The sequence below is a fragment of the Leuresthes tenuis genome, unplaced genomic scaffold (assembly GCF_036924035.1).
Source record: "Leuresthes tenuis unplaced genomic scaffold, fLeuTen1.0.hap1 SCAF_23, whole genome shotgun sequence".
Classification (NCBI taxonomy): domain Eukaryota; kingdom Metazoa; phylum Chordata; class Actinopteri; order Atheriniformes; family Atherinopsidae; genus Leuresthes; species Leuresthes tenuis.
The window spans coordinates 17,373,363-17,391,602 of NW_027325377.1; the positions used below are offsets into that span (position 1 = coordinate 17,373,363).

The 18,240-nt window shown below is 39.2% G+C and overlaps 1 protein-coding gene across 1 annotated transcript in view; it reads right to left on the reverse strand.

Moving 5' to 3' along the window:
• Positions 1-2,680: 2,680 nt before the first annotated feature.
• The window catches only part of lhfpl3 (LHFPL tetraspan subfamily member 3), a 32,652-nt gene continuing 17,092 nt past the window's right edge, over positions 2,681-18,240 (reverse strand). The window contains exons 2-4 of the mRNA XM_072377409.1: positions 6,908-7,138; positions 4,860-4,915; positions 2,681-3,580 (exon numbers count right to left, since the gene is read on the reverse strand). Of these exons, the coding sequence (XP_072233510.1) occupies positions 4,893-4,915; positions 6,908-7,138 (254 nt within the window). The 3' untranslated portion in view covers positions 2,681-3,580; positions 4,860-4,892. The remainder of the gene's footprint in view (positions 3,581-4,859; positions 4,916-6,907; positions 7,139-18,240) is intronic.

Sequence of the window (18,240 nt, forward strand, 5' to 3'; positions counted from 1 at the left end):
CATGTGAGCAGATGGTCCTCCTCATGTCTTGTATTTTAACACATTAAGACCTTGTGTAACATAGAGGGTGCCATGACGACGTGTCAGCCTTTGACAGCAGTGGCGAGTCCTCTCCATTATGATGCCGTTACTAACCTCCATAGTGTTAAAAGTCAGTTTGATGTCAATGTCAGCTTTCCTTATGCTTTATTGATGAGTGACAGTTGATGAGAAAGTAGAAAGCAGGGGTGATGTGCATTTAAGGAGCCAGTCTGGAGTCAATTCCAGGTTAATGAAGGTAAGGACTCAGCCTCTGGCGCAATTGGGCATGTGTTTAACCTGGTGAGCTGCAGGATGTCCCGCATATTATCCTCAATAATTCACTGTGTGGAGCAGAAATGTCAAAAGCACTGAAACAAATTATTATTTTTTTAAAGCCAAGTGCTTTTTGTGTTTCCTTTTTAGCTCTCTGACAGAAAGTCTGATAAGATTGACATCACTTTATCACGTTCCAGTTCATATTGCTGCATGCTTTCGTTTGATAGCTGTGACTAAATTCATACTAACGTCAGCATTTTAGTATTTAGCTCAACATCGGATGGCTTTGAGGACAAGTTAATATAAGGTGTCAAAGCTCTCTATGAATAAGGTACCAATGATGATATCAAAGTACATAAGTATAGGTATTTTTGTGAGTACTGGGCAACTTTGAGGCACAGTAATGGGTGAACTGGTGTCCTTTAACGTTTTTTTTTTTTTTTTAGGTGTGTACAAACAAAAATACATTTTTGTTGCAACAATTTTGGGGAAGTCCTTACTCACAGGTAAATCTAGCTAATATTTATGTTTACTGATGATCTAAATCATCATTCTGATGACTTGGTACTACTTGAAAGTCCTCACCAATTCATTCTGTTACATGTTCACTACCCTATAAAAGGCTGGTTTTAACCAAAAGTGGGTACCACGAGCTATGTTAGCTGTTGATGTCCATGTGAAGTAAAGTAGTGACAGGAGAGATGTTGGTGGTTAATAGCCATTACAATGAAAGAAAATAGGGGAATTTTACAGGGATTTACTCCATTCCGATTCACCAAACCCTCACGTTCATGTCATGGAGTTTATGACTTTACAAAAAAACTAAAGCTCAATTCCAAATCTGTTATTCTGTTACAATTTGAAATAATTTGATACTTTAATAAACTCCTCTCACTGAACTGGGTTGAAGTTTGCACTAAAGAACCACAAAACCCTGCAAATAAACACCTTTCTCTAAATGTTTTATACTAATCAATTTTCTAATGAGAACTCATTTTCCACCAGAATAAAGGTTCATGAATTCTCAGCAGTTTATATCCCTGTAGTGTTAAAATAATCCCATCATATCTAAAAGTGATTTACATTTAAAATATTACTGCTGTAAAGTATCTTTAGCTGAATATTATCATTGTAAGTTAATTGGTGACATGGGAATGTTGAAGGATGTTTTACAAATCACTTTTTTTTTTTTTTAAATATTCGTACTTTCATTAACCTGTCACTTAATTGGGCACACCTGTGAAATGGCACGGAATTATTCTCAGGTAATATTAACCCGGTTCAGGGCCCATGGGTAAAAGACAACTGTGAAACAACAGCTTACGGAAGCCGAGAAAGGCCTTGAATCTTTTTTCATTTTATTTTATGCACTGTTATCTCGTGATAACAACTTATTTTTACGTTATCTCGAGGTAACAAAGATCGTTTTCTCGTGATAACGAAACCATTTATAATGTGTTCGTCATGATTTCAACCTACAAGAGCTGCCACGAACGGCTTCCGCAGCCACTGGCTGTAGCTGTCATGGACACATAAAGATGTCATATGAAGATTATCTCTTTATATGTCTAAATAGCTGTCGATAAATTACACTTCTCGTTAATTTGTTTACTTGAGTAGGTTTGTTTGGGGGCAACCGGTTAATAGATGAGAGGCTGACAAACTCCTATCTAACAATTAATTCGTTATCACGAGAAAACGATCTATGTTTTAGCGAGATAACGAGATAATAAGTCGTTATCACGAGATAACAGTGCATAAAAATAATATTAATCCACAGCCGTCTCGGCTTCCGTAACAGCTGACTTAATTCAGGGTAAAAAAAAAAATAAAATAAAAAATTTAAAAATAGGTACTCCCCATCGTTTCTAAATTTACAGCATTAACTCACCAAAATGTTTTAGTAGATTAGAAATTGGTTGCCTGGCAACGCAGTACGACCTAAACATACCAACTGAATCTATTAACTTTTTACGATTAAAAGTATTTAAAAAAAATTTTTTTAACTGTTCTATTGTTGTGCAATTGAACCAAAATAGTTATGGTGAGCTTTTACATGCTAGCAGTTAGATATATATTTTTTAAATATATATATTTATTATATATATATTCTTATTTATTTCTTACCAAGACTACGCTTGCAGTTCCCACGTCTTTAAGACACAGTGCTAGCTTTAGCTAAGCTTACAAACTACTCTCACTCGCCAATCTTAATTCAATTCAATTAAATGTTTATCAGAAAAGCAAAGAAACCTATTTTCCAAAGTGCCTCACCCTCTAATTTATCAACACTTTAAATGCTCGAATCAGATCCTAGTGTGTGGTGTGTTTTTAGTTTTTCAATGACTATGATGGTGAAGAATCACAGCATTAAAGGATGAGTCAAACTTAATCATAGTTCTTTTCTTGCACCCTTTTAGTGTTCCACAATATTACTCCCAGATCACAAGATACTCTGTGGTACAGACTAATAATCAACCAGTAGCTTGACATTTCATAGTATACCTTTTAAAGTCAAGACAGAGACACGATCAACATGTAGCTTTACACACATTATAGATCCTATTTAGTGCACTTTTATTTTTACTTGTTTCTGCAGTCCACACATAGAAAAAAACAACTCTCTACCACTTTATTCAGTCACAACAAAGATTTAGATATAACAAAGCTGTTTGATTGGTTGTTTCAACCTGGGGATTTCTTCAGTCCTCCCATCCTTGCACTCGCCACTCTTTTGTAAACAGGAGGGAGTTTGTTGACTTGATTGAAGAGAAGACCTGACAGCTTTGACCTGAAGTCTTTTAAATCCTTATTTGTGTCTGTCAAAGTCTGGTTAATTTGTTCTGATTTAATTCGATTTGAGCTGTTGCCACTCTGCAATGCTTGTCTGGTCAGTGTCCTGAAGTCTCCTTTTTTTCTTTTTTCTTTTTTTTTTAAAGATGGACCTTTGTACGGCAGCATTCCTTACATTTTAGTATGAACAGCACAAGTAAGATGATACATTAACAAAACAGTACAACTCTTGAAAAAGCCTTTAAAGAGAACCAATCCCGCAAAAACGAGCAGTTTGATGTGAATATGAACACTATTTTACAAAGGGAGCTTTCAGAGAGGACTTGAAGGATCCTGGTTTCCAACACGAGGTTCTGTGACCTCTTCCAGACTTCCTCTTCCTTTTTTTCTACTCCAATCTGATAATTCTCAACACATCAGCTCTGCATCACAGCAACCGACTGAGCAAGAGGCTGTATCCTGAAGTTACATTACATCTGGGCTGTAAGACCTGCAGACATTAAGAAAAATAGCAAAAATGAATGAGCACAGATCAGTTATTAAGTTTTTTTGATCAAGCATGACAAATTGCAGAAAACTTCCTTACTTTACTTGACTATGACTTTATTTGACAGACTTAAACTTAAACAGAATTAAACAGACTCAGAAATATGGAGACGGTTTCATAGTAAAATATGAGATAATTGTGTAGAACAAAGATAAATGCATGAATGTGAAAACAACCTAAAGATAATAGGTAAGAAAAGAAAGAATGATCAGATTTAGTTTCCAAGTTAAGAAGAAAACAGGGTTTCCCCTTATGGTCATTTGACATTAGAATTAGCAGCATGCATGGATGATTTCTTGATAACCTAAGCAGCTGATTTAAGCTGAAAATGTCAAATAGAAAACATGAATGACCTGGTGTCTTTAGCAGCTACATTGGCCATCGGGTTCATTTGAGCAGCTGCTGATGAAGCAGAAAAGTGGTTTGTCCTAATTCTTGCCCTACTATAAGAGAGCATTGTCTGCTCTAATAACTTTAATGTAACAAACAAAGCTACATATTTATGTCTTAATTAATTCATCTAATTTTAAAGAAAACAAAAGGGAAGAATTCTTGAATAATCTCAAAATGGCAAAGCTCATTTTCTTATAACATTGGGTTAATTCTTCTCATGATGAAAAAAAGAAAAGATATGAGCGGGTAGATTTTGGACTGATAATTTGTGTATTTTTAAAAATTCTGGCTGTGGGCCTTTTTGGAACAAAGTAATACAGAATATACAGTATATTTGGCACATAAAATCCCACTGTGTAATAAGATGTCTTTTTCTTCTTTAAAGCCTTCTTCAAAGAGATATAAAAGTCCAAAAACAGCATGTTGAAGGGCTGTAGTGGGGGGAAAAATGGCTATAAAATGATGATACATTTGATTGTTGTAATAGCAGCAAAAGCCAGACATTTTTGTGATTTTACCTTTAAATGAAGGTCAGAAAATGTCGCCTATAATGATGGTAAAATTGTGTAACTTGAATATTACTACAATTAATTTCCTCTACCTGAACCTACAGGGTGCACGTAGTTGTCTGTGAACATAAGTAATTCAACTGAGCAAGAATATGATAGTGCCTCTTTTTTTAGATTGCATAGTCTTGTGTTTTATATATTTATTTTTTTATTCAATCACCAAATGTGTTTTTTAGTTCCATTGCTTATTTTGTCCTGCACATCTAATCTTATGTGGGAAGACTGTGTCATAATTGTATCTTCATTAACAGTATACCTACCCATGCGTGTGACTGCTTTACCATTTCCTGGGGTTATATCGCATTATTTCCAGTCTCTGAAGGGGGGAAAAAACACAGAAGTCAGGTCAGGATGGAGAGAAAGAATAAATGTATAACCAGCAGGTGGCAGTATTGCATAGAATTTCAGCGCTGATGCACAGAAATGAACCCCAGCCCCCCCACCCATCCTCATATTCAAGGCTTCGACCTTGGACAGGTATCACTCTCACTCCTGAATGACAAGTTAAGAAAAACAGTCAACTTAAACTTCATCTACTGTTGAATGAAGCCCCCATTTTAACTTTTTAGCGTACATCTGCCTCTCTTTTCTGGCTCATCCTCTTCCATGGCTCATTATCCCTCTCTCTTCCCCTCTGTCCTCTCCCTCTGCAGTCTTTTGGTTGATAATGGGTTTTTCCTCTCAGTCACTTTGGTCATACAAGCTAACAGGCAGATGTGTCCTGGCTGATAGGGTAGCTGTGATTCATTTAGACAGGCTGGCAGCAAGCTGTGTAAACAGCCATTAGTAATTCATGACTCTGTCCAGCATCCTCAGGCTTCAATTAACCCTTGCTATTCATGCGTTTTCCTCATGGACACTCGTCTTTCTCTCTCTTCTTCTCCTTCATCTGCATTCTACTCTTCATCCTCCCTCCACGTTGTTTTCAATCATTCTCTTTGGGTGCGAGTGCGGTTGTCATCTCGCCCCAATCAAAAAAAGACAAATCTCATTGGCAACAGAAGCAAACAAAGGCAGGAGAGCGGGTGATGTTTAACAGACGGTCTAATCTATGCAAATAAAAACCATTTGCATGTGGAATCATGCAAGGAAATAAAATATTTTAATTACAAAGCTGCTGGTTGGATGTGAGGTACGGAAGGAGGAAAAACTCAATGTCTTTGATGTGCAGTGTCTCATAGATATATTGAGTTTAAATGAAAAAGCTAGCTGAATTTAAACTATATCAGAGGTGTGTTGTCAAGTCATATGGTTAACGTCTTTAGGATTAAGCCTCATGACTTTGAATTCTTACACATCCTCAGATACGGCAGACTTGTCGCTGAGACCTCTAATTGGATTTACTTGTAAGTTCAGTTCTCCTATAAAAATACACTGGAACCCTTTTCAGGTGTGTTGCGACTTGTCTTTATATGTTAATATTATGCAAATTACAGTGTGCAAGTGCCAAGCTCCGATTGGCTAACACTTCAAGAGCTCGTAGAGGATTGGCTACCGGGGAGTGGACTTCTTAATAAAGACCTGGGATGATGACAGCAGGTGGACTCATGGCCCTCTCCGACCAAACAGGCCTCTTTAGGTGTAAACAAAATTGTATTTTGGAGTTTGTCGGGGTGGGCTGCCATATTATTTTCTTGAGTTTCTCCTGTTTTATTAATCTAGGGAGGTAAGTGGTTGTCTTTTGTTTTGAAGTAGCTTTGTGTAGGTCAGCTTCCCTCTTGATGACAGGCTTGGCATCCTGAAGCCTATTAATTTATCTCCAAGTGGATATTATATTTCTTATATGAATTATGAATAAACTGTTAAATTCTAAATATCTCCGTGGCTGGTTGAGGGAAATGGGTCACATTTATGTTGTGCTTTGGTTACCCCTAGATGGGGCATGACAGGTAAAAATGTAGTGCATACCATTGGAAATGGGTTTGGAAAAGTCATACACAAGTTTAGTGTTTCTCTGTATCAGGAACTCATCTGGAGAAGAATGTGTCATGCAGGACTTGGTGTGTACAGAAGCGAACAAGAGTACAATTGATTAGTTGCTAACCTTTTAACTTGCAACTCTCTAAAGAAAAGGAGTGTTGAACCATTTCGGCAATGGCTGCATAGCAAGCATTTATTTTAGTTTGATCTTTTATTCATTTGTTCATCTCAAATGCAGTACATGCGGTTGTTTTCTTTCTTTTTTTTTGCATGGACACATTTACATGAGGCTTTGGCCCACATTATCAACATGGGGTGCACACTAATTTTAAGAAATGCCATTGTGTGATCCGGCTGTATATTTCTGTTATTCTATTTGTTTTCTTACTGTCTCCCAGCAGCTCCTCAGACATCAGACTGTCCTGACGGTTGCCCAGGACGAAGGCCAGGAAGGAGAGGATGAGGGCGTCCATGATGCCCATGATGGCCAGGATGTAGGCCCAGCGCACCGAGCAGGCACCCAGTGTGTACTTATCTGTCTTTTCACCACACATCCGCTTCACCTCGTCACTATCCCAGCCATCAGGGAAGATCATGCAGCCCAGAATCAGACATGTACCTGGAACAGGAGGAAAGACGGGTTGGTGAGTGCTCTTAATAAACTGGTTGTTTATAGAAATGCAGAAGGTTTAGAGGGTACACTTTACTAAGTGTGGTTTTATTTCTATTTCAGGCATGAAGTGTGATTAATATCAAACTATTAAGTAAATGTTTTGATTTCTAAACTCAAACTCTTGAGAAACTATTCAGATTGTTTGTCACGATGTATATGCAGTTCACTCAGCCTCCAGATGTGCTCAGATTGTCACAGAGGTGTGTGTGTAGGGTGTAACAAGATGTAAAATGATAGTTCAAATAATTAACTGTACATAGGTCAAGATATACTGAGGAGAAAAATAAAAATTGGAGAAAAAAATTGTCATATGCTGCAGCGCCACATAGTGAGTCAGCCCACCACCATTATCCTTCGGTCACTTGACTGACATTAAGGGACCGAACGGCTAAGAAGCACAGTCATCTAATAACATTCCTGCTGTCAGTCGGAAGCTGTTCTCACACTCGCTGACAGTCAGTTAGACAAGTCATTAGTATGTGAGCACTATAAAGTTGTTTTTTTGCCATTGCTGTCAAAAGCTGCTTCAAAGTCAGAGGCTTTGTGTGTGTGTGTGTGTTCTTGTCTTTAGTTTTACACTAAGTCAGGATATCTTTGGAAAAGAACAGTGTATTGGGTGTTAAGAATTTAAGTTAAAACTTTAGGGTTAATATGTGATAACACTAGCACATCATAGATTTTACAAATAGTTAAGTGGCTTTTTAGGAACATATTTGTTGCTATAAATAACCTGATCTGATTTGAGAGTTAAGTGGAAAAATTTAGAATCTGTCATTTTTAGGGAAATGGAGTCATGTTTGGAAATAAGAGAATTTTCGCAGAAGATTCACTAAAGTGTGTTGTGTTTTAGTGCTGACTAATTTTTTTATCTTGGAGAAATAAAACGTTCTTCAGACCCACATTCGTTTGAATTCTGAACGTTTGAGGAAATTCAATTCAATTCAATTTTATTTATATAGCGCCAGATTACAACAATTGTCATCTCAAGGCACTTAAGTAATATAGTCCAATTCAAGCCAATTGGAATTCAATTCATTGTAATCATGATCCAATTCATTCTTATAGAGCCAATTCAAAAAATTTATATCCTAGCTAAGGAAACCAACAGATTGCACCGAAACGTGTCTTCAGTCCAATCTCCCGTCCTGAGCGTGCCTGTATAAAAAGAATTCCGCTATTTATTTTGAATAGTGCTAGAGCAAGAAAAACATGAAGACTTTAAACTTGAAGGGAAAAATTGGAGCTTGCAGAACAAGCGGATAGATTCTGTGTCACAATTTTAGGAATGTTAATGACAAAAACGGATGCAACTGACGATGTTACAAAAACCTCCATCTAACGCAACAGAGACATGAGAAGTCAGAAATCCAGTATTTGATGATTTCACATGACACCATGAAGGGAACTGCTTGACAGGAGCCCAAAAACACGACAGTGAGCCCGAGCAGTCGCTGAAGAGGGCTGCTCTCAAAGGTGTTGTAATGTAAAGGTAAGCTGATGTGCTGGCTTTTTATAAAAAGTGGAATTGAACAGTGATCCTTCATATTAGGCTGTGTCTAAAACAGGTGAAAAGAACTGAATAATTCAGATTAAATGTCCTGGCAGCACTTTTATGTGGGGGCTCAAGTTGTTCAAGTCATTTCATTACTGCAGCATACTTTGACTAAAGGCTTTATCCACCATATTGCTCACCTTTAGAAGTTAGGTCATAACCTTTTATATTTAATATCATGAACAAGACCTGGCAAAATATTGGATCGCCACCCACACCTGGAGGATGTTTGTTTAGCTGTTCTTACTTTAGAGGGAAAGAAAAACAAGTCGGGTATGATACAGAACTCTCATTTAACAGCTGAACATTCGGGCTTTGTACACCATACATCAAAATTGGATCCAGTTCTTAAAATGAATGCCTGTTTTTCTCCCCAGATGAAGTAGAGCGAAAAAAGGCGGAATTATGAACCGAAGAACAAAAAAATCGCAGTGCTTTGTTTCTGCTCCTCTAGCTTCTGTGACTGCTTGCACTCTTCACTTCCTAATGGGAAAACAATATTCTTCATCCATCAGGTTACAACTTTCTTGTGTAGCGGTTGACAGATCAGCTTCACAGCATTAAGTCTTATCATATTTACTTCCAACATACATTTTCAGACCAGGACTGCTGGCCATGTAACTGTCTTTCCTAAATAAAGGTTTTAATGCTCTCTGCTCTGTGGCAACATACATTATCATCCTGACAAATGACCTCGGCATCACCAAACCTCATTTTGATTGATAGAACAAGAGAAGTGTCCAAAATTTAAAAGCTCACCTGTACTGTAGAAGTAATGACAACCACCCAACAACACCTTTTGTCATATTCTTTTTCCACCCCCTGTAGATCTGCAAAATGTGTGATTTCAGGCTGGGTTTTTTGTGCTGCTATCAATGACGTTAATTCATGTTCAGCTATTATATAGATGTGTGTTTATGTTGGGTTAGGATCCTAATGTGAGCTGCAAGTGGTTTAAGGTGATTGATAATCTCCGGAAATGTCTGAGGCTCACGCCCGCCCAACCCCCCACCCCCCCCCGCTCTCCATCCAGACACCATTGTCACAAAAGGAAGCAGTGAGAGAAAGACTGACTCACAGTCTACAGTGGAGACAAAGGCTGAGCAAAGACTGCTGTTCCTGGCCTCAACCCATCGTCTTTTATTCAGGAGCTAAACTATAACTAGCCGTTTCTCTCAAATTTATAACAGCAGCTGCAAGCTACTGCAATAACCACCATTTATGTAAAAACACTCCTCTATATCTTGTGCCTACGTTTCCCAGGAGATATTGAGAGTACTGACTTCCAATCTGCTTTTGAGTTCTTAGATCAATTTTCTCAATGGGGAAAAAAACATTTACAGCAGAAGTGTGTGATTTTTGTTACATATACAAAATGGAGAGTGCTTATTAGATGTTTTGTTTTTTTTCTTCTCCATTTTCATGTCGTGTCAGCGTATCCTCGTTCTAGTACAACTTTCAGCGCATCATCAAAACAATGAGTGAAAGCAAATAAGGATGTATTATGTGGAATTCATAACAAAGTGTGAAAACTTTTTTTTTTTTTCAACATGAGAACTTACAGATATAACTGATTTCTACCATGTGGATGATGCATTATATATTATAGGCTTTGGTACGGTACACAAACGACTCTCCTGAGTAAACAACCCGTTCCTGCTGTCTTTCACCTGTAATATTAATAGAATGAGTTGAAGTGAATGCTGTGTCGATGGCACAACTTCTATCTCCCGCAGCCTCCGAGTCGAGAATACAGAGAATCAAAGAGACAACACGTTTGTCTTTCTCTCATCTGAATGCCTCGAGATGCACCGTGATGGTTCAAGCTTCAGCTTCCCGTAGTTTTTAGTTTGATGCTACAAAAACCTCTAAAGCCAAACATGATGGGACAAAAGAAGTGCATTGTAAATCCCACTTCTTTTCACTGACTGATTCCACCATTATCCCTTTTCTCTGAACAATTGTGACAAAAATACTTAATGTTTCCCTTTTTTTTTCCCAGAAATGTTGGGAATCTTGTCTTTTAGCTTTAGTATATGTGCCTTCCTATCCCCCCTGTTATCTGCAAAGGCTCAAACTAAAATGGTTTCCATCACCAAAACTGTCTCTAAAGTGGGCTGAGAGCAGTCTTTTATCTTTAGCAAAACTGCTCTATTCTTAGGCTTGCACAGAAATCTTTAGTGGTTACAATTGTCATGCAGCAATAGTATATCATGCGCTCGCAACAGGGTCAGCACTTTGTCTCCTGACGGATAAATTCGCCTCTTCTCAGCCATCTGCAGCCTTCCTCACCACAGAGGAAGAGCAGCTGCACACGATCCCCATCATAAATAATGAAAGATAATATGAAATCCAATTGCACAAACTCAAAGCTGAAGGTAATATTTGTATTAGGAGAAACCAGCTGAGTGGTCTGAGTTGTAATACTTCAGAGGCTTGAGGTTGACTGAACAATGTAGGACATGAGCTATTCAGACATGTTCTTAATGGGCTTCTCAACTGAAGGCTTCACTCAGTATGGTGGTACTCTTAACACTGCAGGAGATGAGTAGTAATGAGCTAAATTTCACACTGAAGTCCTGAGAACGGCTGTCTGCCAAAAAGGGACGCGAAGGTCACTTACTGTGCAGCACTACATCTTAATATTTCATCTCTGGTTGACATGGAGACTGAGTCAGGCACTTTTTGGATAAGTTGGAACCGATAATGGGAATATTTTGGATTCCGAGAAATGTACATTTTTGTAGCTCTTACATATTTCTTATCTGTGACTTTGGTTGTTGTGTTGTCTCTGCAGAGATAAGCTGAATTCAAGGGGGAAAGAATGTTGGAATGGTTAATGGATTAAGTTTATGCCCTTTTCCAAATAATTTTTCCTTGTCAGTGTCATTTACACTGGATTTGTTCTTTATTCACATCTTTAACGTAAAGCTTTTTGTGCCTTTGAGAGCATCTACACAAACAAACCTGACTTTCCTGAATTAAGATATTACTTTAAGAGACCCTGCCAGGTTGTATTTGCCTGTCTGTCTGCTTAGCTTTTCATGCAAGATGTGTCTGAGTTGAAAGCTGCAGGGGGACCATATCCAAAGATTTCATGTCACCTGCGGGTGCTTGCTCTTTGTGACGCTCCTGACTCTAAACGTCTTCAGTGGAGGTCAGGGATTGTGAGGAAATATCTTAAACATCCCTTTTCATGAGAACAAATGCCCTTGAATTCTTGCAAACGCATACATCCTCCGATCTTGACATCTTTGTAGCTGGCAGCTGTTGGAAGCAATACTGGGACAGTCGAAGATATGTTACAATCTAGACCTGTGTGAATTTGCCACATGTCTTTACACACACACATGCATATAAGCGCATGTCAAGCCACTAATTCTGGTGCATTTCACAGGCTCAGCTGTAACTGAGATTCGTGTTCCTTTTAACGTAATGGATATTCAGGGGCTGTATGTGCCAGGATGCGTTTTTTTGTGCTGGACGTGTGTGATGCTCATGTTGTATGTAGTGTGCATCCACTTCAAGGTGGAGCTTGACAAATGAAATTATTGGGAGTTAATTGGGGCAGAAACTGCAGATGCAGTAAGGTTTGAGGACAAAACACCGCCCCACTCTTTCTCTCCCCCCGGCCTGAACCCAGAGCAGCTACAGAGCAGCGTGTGCGTTTGTGTGTGAGAAAGAGCTGCGAGATAAGGCAGCGGGAAAAGATACATAGTTTGCAGGATGAATCCCGCTGCATACCCCGTTCTCATTAATACCTCATGCATCAGGTCCACTAATTCAGTTTGTCTGTGCTTTCGATCGCTGGCATTCCACGTTAACGGGCTGCTCTGAAGTCTATGCACTTCCAGCCTTTGTGTTATAGTATTGCATGTGTTGTGATATGTTACTCGAGAGAATATGGGGAAGCTGATGTGAGGACATATGATTATCAGCTACGGCAAAAAAAACTGCAGTTTGCTCCTATATCTTTTCATAGGGGGAACTTACCCCTGTAACAGTTGATGTAGCACAAAGACAGAATATATACTAGAATAATTGATCACCTCAAGGAGGGTGATTTTGCAACTGATTTATTAATGATTAAGTAATTGTACATGTAAGTATAACGTACTTCACTGCATATTTTAACAGAAAAAAAAGATGGCAACTTGGAGGACATACAGAGCGCTGAGGCCCATTTGTGTTTGGTTCAGCGTATACATCCAAAGTGATTTGATTTGACTCTGAGTGCTTGATTTTTAAACAATTTCTGTCAGTTAGATGTGGTCGTGCTAACACTATTGGTTTGTTATACCTGTGTTAAAGAAATGTGCCTACAGTCATGAAATTGTTGACTCAACTAAGTCCCTTAACTGTAAATTGAAGCTGAAAAAGTTTGCAGAATTTAATAAAGAATTAAAATAATCCAGGATAAGCTGCTGAAAGCACAACAAAACATATTGAATGACATTAAACAACTATTGAGTTTTGGGAAAAAGTAAAACTGCTGCAATCCTCACTGGGAGCTGTCCATTTCCTCTGGTGCTGAAATCTCATGTGACGGCTGTTTTCAGCTACTCTGTTATGCACTACACAGCCTCAACAATTCTCTGTGATTCAGATACTGAGTGGGGTCATTGAGCAGATCCGCATGCACTCCAGCATTCAGCCTGAGACAAAAAAGCATTTGCATACCCTCATTTTCTCCTTCTCCACCTCCTACAATGCTGTTGTCACTGTCAGGTGATAAGAAAGGAGGAGAGATGAGGAAGAAATTGCAGAAAGAGAAACAAGTCAGTGAAAGACTGACAGAAGGCAAGACATAATGGAAAAAGTGGTTGGATGCAGCTCAGACTTTGAGTAACAGATGTTTTAGATGCTGTTAGATGTTTGCAGAGATCACAGTTTAAGATTAGTGATGAAGGAAGGAAAACACGGGAATTACATTATCGGGATTATAAGGTATCAGGACAGGACAGTAAAATATTAATGCCATATGTGTATATTTGTGTAAATCTTAGGTGTTGACTAAAATGACAAGGCAGAGCGAGGAGGAAGGTAAAGCTGGAGGGATAAAGTATGAACAAGGGTTACGAGAGCGGAATCCCAATGCACTTCATTTGGGACATGACGAGAATAAAAGAATTGTTTAACAATGCAACACAAGTACAGCAGCCCTCCTTCATCAGAGAATGGCACAGAAACAGAGAAACTGCACTTCAAAGAAAGACTTAAGTAAGTTAAGTAAGCAACTACAGGATGACCTCAGGCTTTTGACAGCCCTCATTCAATTTATCAAAAGCAGAATAAAAATTGTACTCCGTGCCAAAGAGGAGGTAGTTCAGAGATGGTTCCCCTGTGAGGAATGGGCCATGAAATTGACGGTGGATCAGATTTACAATCTAATCATCTCTGAGCAGAGAGAGGCACGAGCAGCTCACGTCCAGACAGGAATCTTAGTTACGAGTGATTTATGATTAATCAAAGGTAAGACGGTTGATGCACATCTGTATTTAAGCTCAACAGATGTTTGCCATTTCTTGTCAGTTACTCTCCAGGGAGGACAGGACCAAAATTGAAAAAAAGTGGAAAAAATAATTGTCAGATCATTTAGGTGAAGTTTTGCTTAAAAAAAAAAAAAAAAGAGTGGCTAACTAAGTTCTCCAGTTGACATTAGGCCAAGAGAACACAATTCAATCCACTCCTGAAACTTTACTTCAAGTTGTAAAAAAACAAACTTTCAGTTGTTCCACTTGATCATTTGAATAAGTTAAACAATAAATATTGTTTAGCCGTTTAATGCAAAAGTCATTAAAGCAAAAAAAAAAACCAAAGTTGCTTTTTGATTTCGTAACAATCTGCATAGAAGTTATGATGGTCCGCCTGGGTGGAGGAATCGTTTCCCTGTTTCAGATCCTTGTGCAAATGAATGCGGCCACCTGCTGTGAGAGCTCATTGGAGACAACTTCAGAAGTTGAGTCCAAACCCTGGTGCAGCCTCAGATTGTGTTACCCCTCTTGTTTGAAGTCAGCCCTAGTTAGAACAGTCGTTGAGATTCAGATAATCTTTAATCAAAGCTTCCTCTCATTTCTTTGGGGGCGCAGAACATGTTTTGGGAGTGAGAGGTCGCTCCCTGCATCGAGCATCCAGTCGGCACTTGGATGAAGGAGATGCTGCATCGCCATGGAGACGGGCTGCCTGCTGTTCTAAGTGATATGTGAATTTTAGATGGATGGGGTAGGAGTGTCAGGACTGCATCAACACCCCAGTACTGTGGTGAGAATGTGACACAAAGAGCTCCTCTTGTTTTTCTCCCTCCATCTTTTCCTCTTTCTCTCGTCAGATAACTAAAGCTGTGCCATATGTCCCAACCCTCTAGAGCTGTCAGCACGCTCATATGAGCATCATATCTTTTCACTTGAACATAAGGGAGGAGCTCTCATTCCCTACAACTACAGCAGGATCCCATTTTCCTAATTGTGTGTGTGTGTGTGTGGTGGGGGGAGAGGGGGTGATTTATAACAGGTGTTCTTATTAATTAGCAGCTCCCCCCGTGGAACATAAGGTGTAAATCTGCAGAACAACATCCACACTACATCCCAGACAGAGGAAAAACATTTATTGAGCCTTGTATGTTTGCAGTCAGCAAAGTTAAAATTTCCCACGGTGATGGTTTTTGTGCAGCTCGGTGTTGCCGCGGCTCAGCGGTGAGCACTTGACGACACTTAAATTATTTATTATGTCAGCAAAGCGGAATGATGAGATTTTATTTACATCACTCAATCCAGAGAATGTTTTTTATTCCTAATAAGCCCAGGTACAGTATGTTACGTTGCGTGGTTAACAGCTGCCTTGTCTTTTCTCGCCTTGCCTCCTCAGATGTAGTGACAGACTTTCTTGAAGTGACAGACAACTTTGGCAGCTGTGAATCTTTAACGGTTTTTCTTATTTTCTCCCCAAATCATCTGCCTTTGAAGTCAGACCGAGGGGATTGCTCCACTCAATTTCAATAACTTCTGAGTGTCTCTGATCTGTGGTGTTGGCAGAGGGTATATGTTCTCTTTTTTCTTTTCTTTCTTTCTTTCAACCCTCCTCTTCCTCACTTTCTCTCCATCTGCAATACTGAACACCAGTGACTGAAGATGTGAAGAGACAAAAGACAGCAGGTAACTGTCTTGTCGAGGAAAATCCACCTGGCTTAAAAGAGCAATGCATCCTGGCAAGAATGAAGACAATGGACAGCACAGTCACATTTACAAAATGATCCCAAAACAACTGATGTTTGTTTAGTGGTGCTTTTGAGTTTGTTCCAGGTTTTGTTGGACTGATGGAGTGGCTGAATGCCATGGAGCACTTTTAAGGCTTCTCGTCCACACAAGCTTCAAAAACAAGATTAAAAGTTACTTCTTAACTTTGGAAACTCCAGCTCACAAACTCAGTCAATACACGTGCCTTCCTTCCTCATACAAGGTTCATTTAGTAACTGCTCGGGCTATACAATCACACAGTTCTTAAAATGTTAAGGTCTAGTTAAAATCCAAAATAGTCACTTTGTCTGCATCAGATATCTCAGCTCTTCTTCTCTTAATTGCTTGGCAGTAGTCATCAGTCAAAACGGTTCAGTGTAAATGTGACGGTCTGCACATTAATGCATCATTGTGTTTCCATATATGGCAACGTGCAAGCAGTATTTTTTTTTTATTTATTTGACTTTTACATAACAGTCAGTTAGGCTTTGTGTGCTTCAACTCTGTAACATCATCTAATGCTTTTCACTCACTTTTCCACCATTCTCTTCGCTTACAACTCGTCTCAAAGTTTTTCAGATCGTGACTTCTGTCACAGATGAGTCGCACATCTTTCTTTGTGTAAATCTTACAGACCGTCGTTAGTGCTGTCACACACTAAAAAACTGAACCCGTCAGTTGTGAAACCAAGCACTTCTTATTTTGAGGCAGACAGTTACCCTGTGGATTCCATCAAACACATTTTGCGCTTGCCAGATATAACCTGCTTTATTTTAATGTTTATCATTTAGACCACAAAACATGCCAGAATACAGCTCAGGTTAAAATTAAATACATTATAAAATACATTATTACATATAATACTCAAACTGCTTAAACAAATGTTTGACATGGTTTACTTGTTGGTGAATAATTGCATCCACATCCAGTAGATAATTAGGGAATTTTTTACTAATTGATGAATTTAAAGCCAATATTCACTGAGTTTTTTTTTTTAAAAAAACTCTCTCCTTGACCTCTACAAACTAGTGAATAACATGCATGGTTCTCTAGATGTTGAATGCTTCTATTTTGCTCAACAGCTTATCTGTAACGTCGACGAACTGCCATGTTTGGTCATTAGAAATGATGAAATAGAAGTCGTTCTTCATCTGTGCAAGAAGACGACTGATCAGTGACTTCTTAAGCAGCTGTGAGACTTCACTGCTCCACGGACGCTCTCCTGACCTGCCTCATGTGACCCAAGGCAATAAAGTTGGCTTTAGGGACTGATCAAAATTTAATCCATGCATGTTGTCATGGAGATACCTTGAATTTGACCTGGTTACATTAACTCACAGAGTGCATCCCCTGCAGCTCCTGTTGGGCCCTGCTGGTCTCAAGCAGCTCGTCTTGGCGATTTCTTGTTGAGTGATAGGATGCCGCCAGCAGCAGTAGCAGCACAAAGAACTGTTTCCTTGGCAACCAGCAAGCTCGAAGGGAGGAAGAGCATTAATGGGAGGCTGAGGTGACTGCAAACATTACTGAAACAACACACGTCCCCTCTGCCTTGCTCGCCTTCTTTGTCAAGTATCTCCACAAAAATCTTAAAGCCTGTGCTCTTTGATCTGTGACCTCCTGCAAAATGGTGGCTGTAGACGATGCTGCAGAGCAGAAGCAATTGTGAGCCCACAAACACACTCGAATACAGGAAACCACTTAATTCAGAACTAAAAAAGCCGCCTGAGTATAATGGAGTGCTGTTCCTCTGCCATTTCCCCGCTGTATTCATAAGTACGTCCACTGGGACTCAAACACTCCCACAGCTCACACTTCTTAACTCCCCCTGCTAAGTTTATGAAATAAGTCTCTGTGCTGCTACACAAGCTCCAGAGCCTTTTGATGTTCTCTAAAGCACAAACCTCATTTGTATTCCACTTATGGCTCCAGGTTTCACAAGGCCTGTTTGATTCAGTCCCCCCACCAACACGTTTCCCAGTGTTAACAATGTTAGTCATGTTTTCCACACAGCATGGTGCACCTTCTCATTTCCAGCTCAATGCCACTGTTATAATTGCAGATGGATGATATGTATAATTAGGCTCTACATTGGAGGGAAACCAGCAGAGCAGATGCCTTATGACTTGGAAAACTGATTCTCAAATGGATTTGGATTTAATATGCCTTGTTTGGTCTTTTCAGCAGGACATCATGAGGGAGACGTTTTAATTACAAAGCAACAGGTGTCATGCTTCCCTTCAAACATCTCAAGGCAGCTCTTAAAT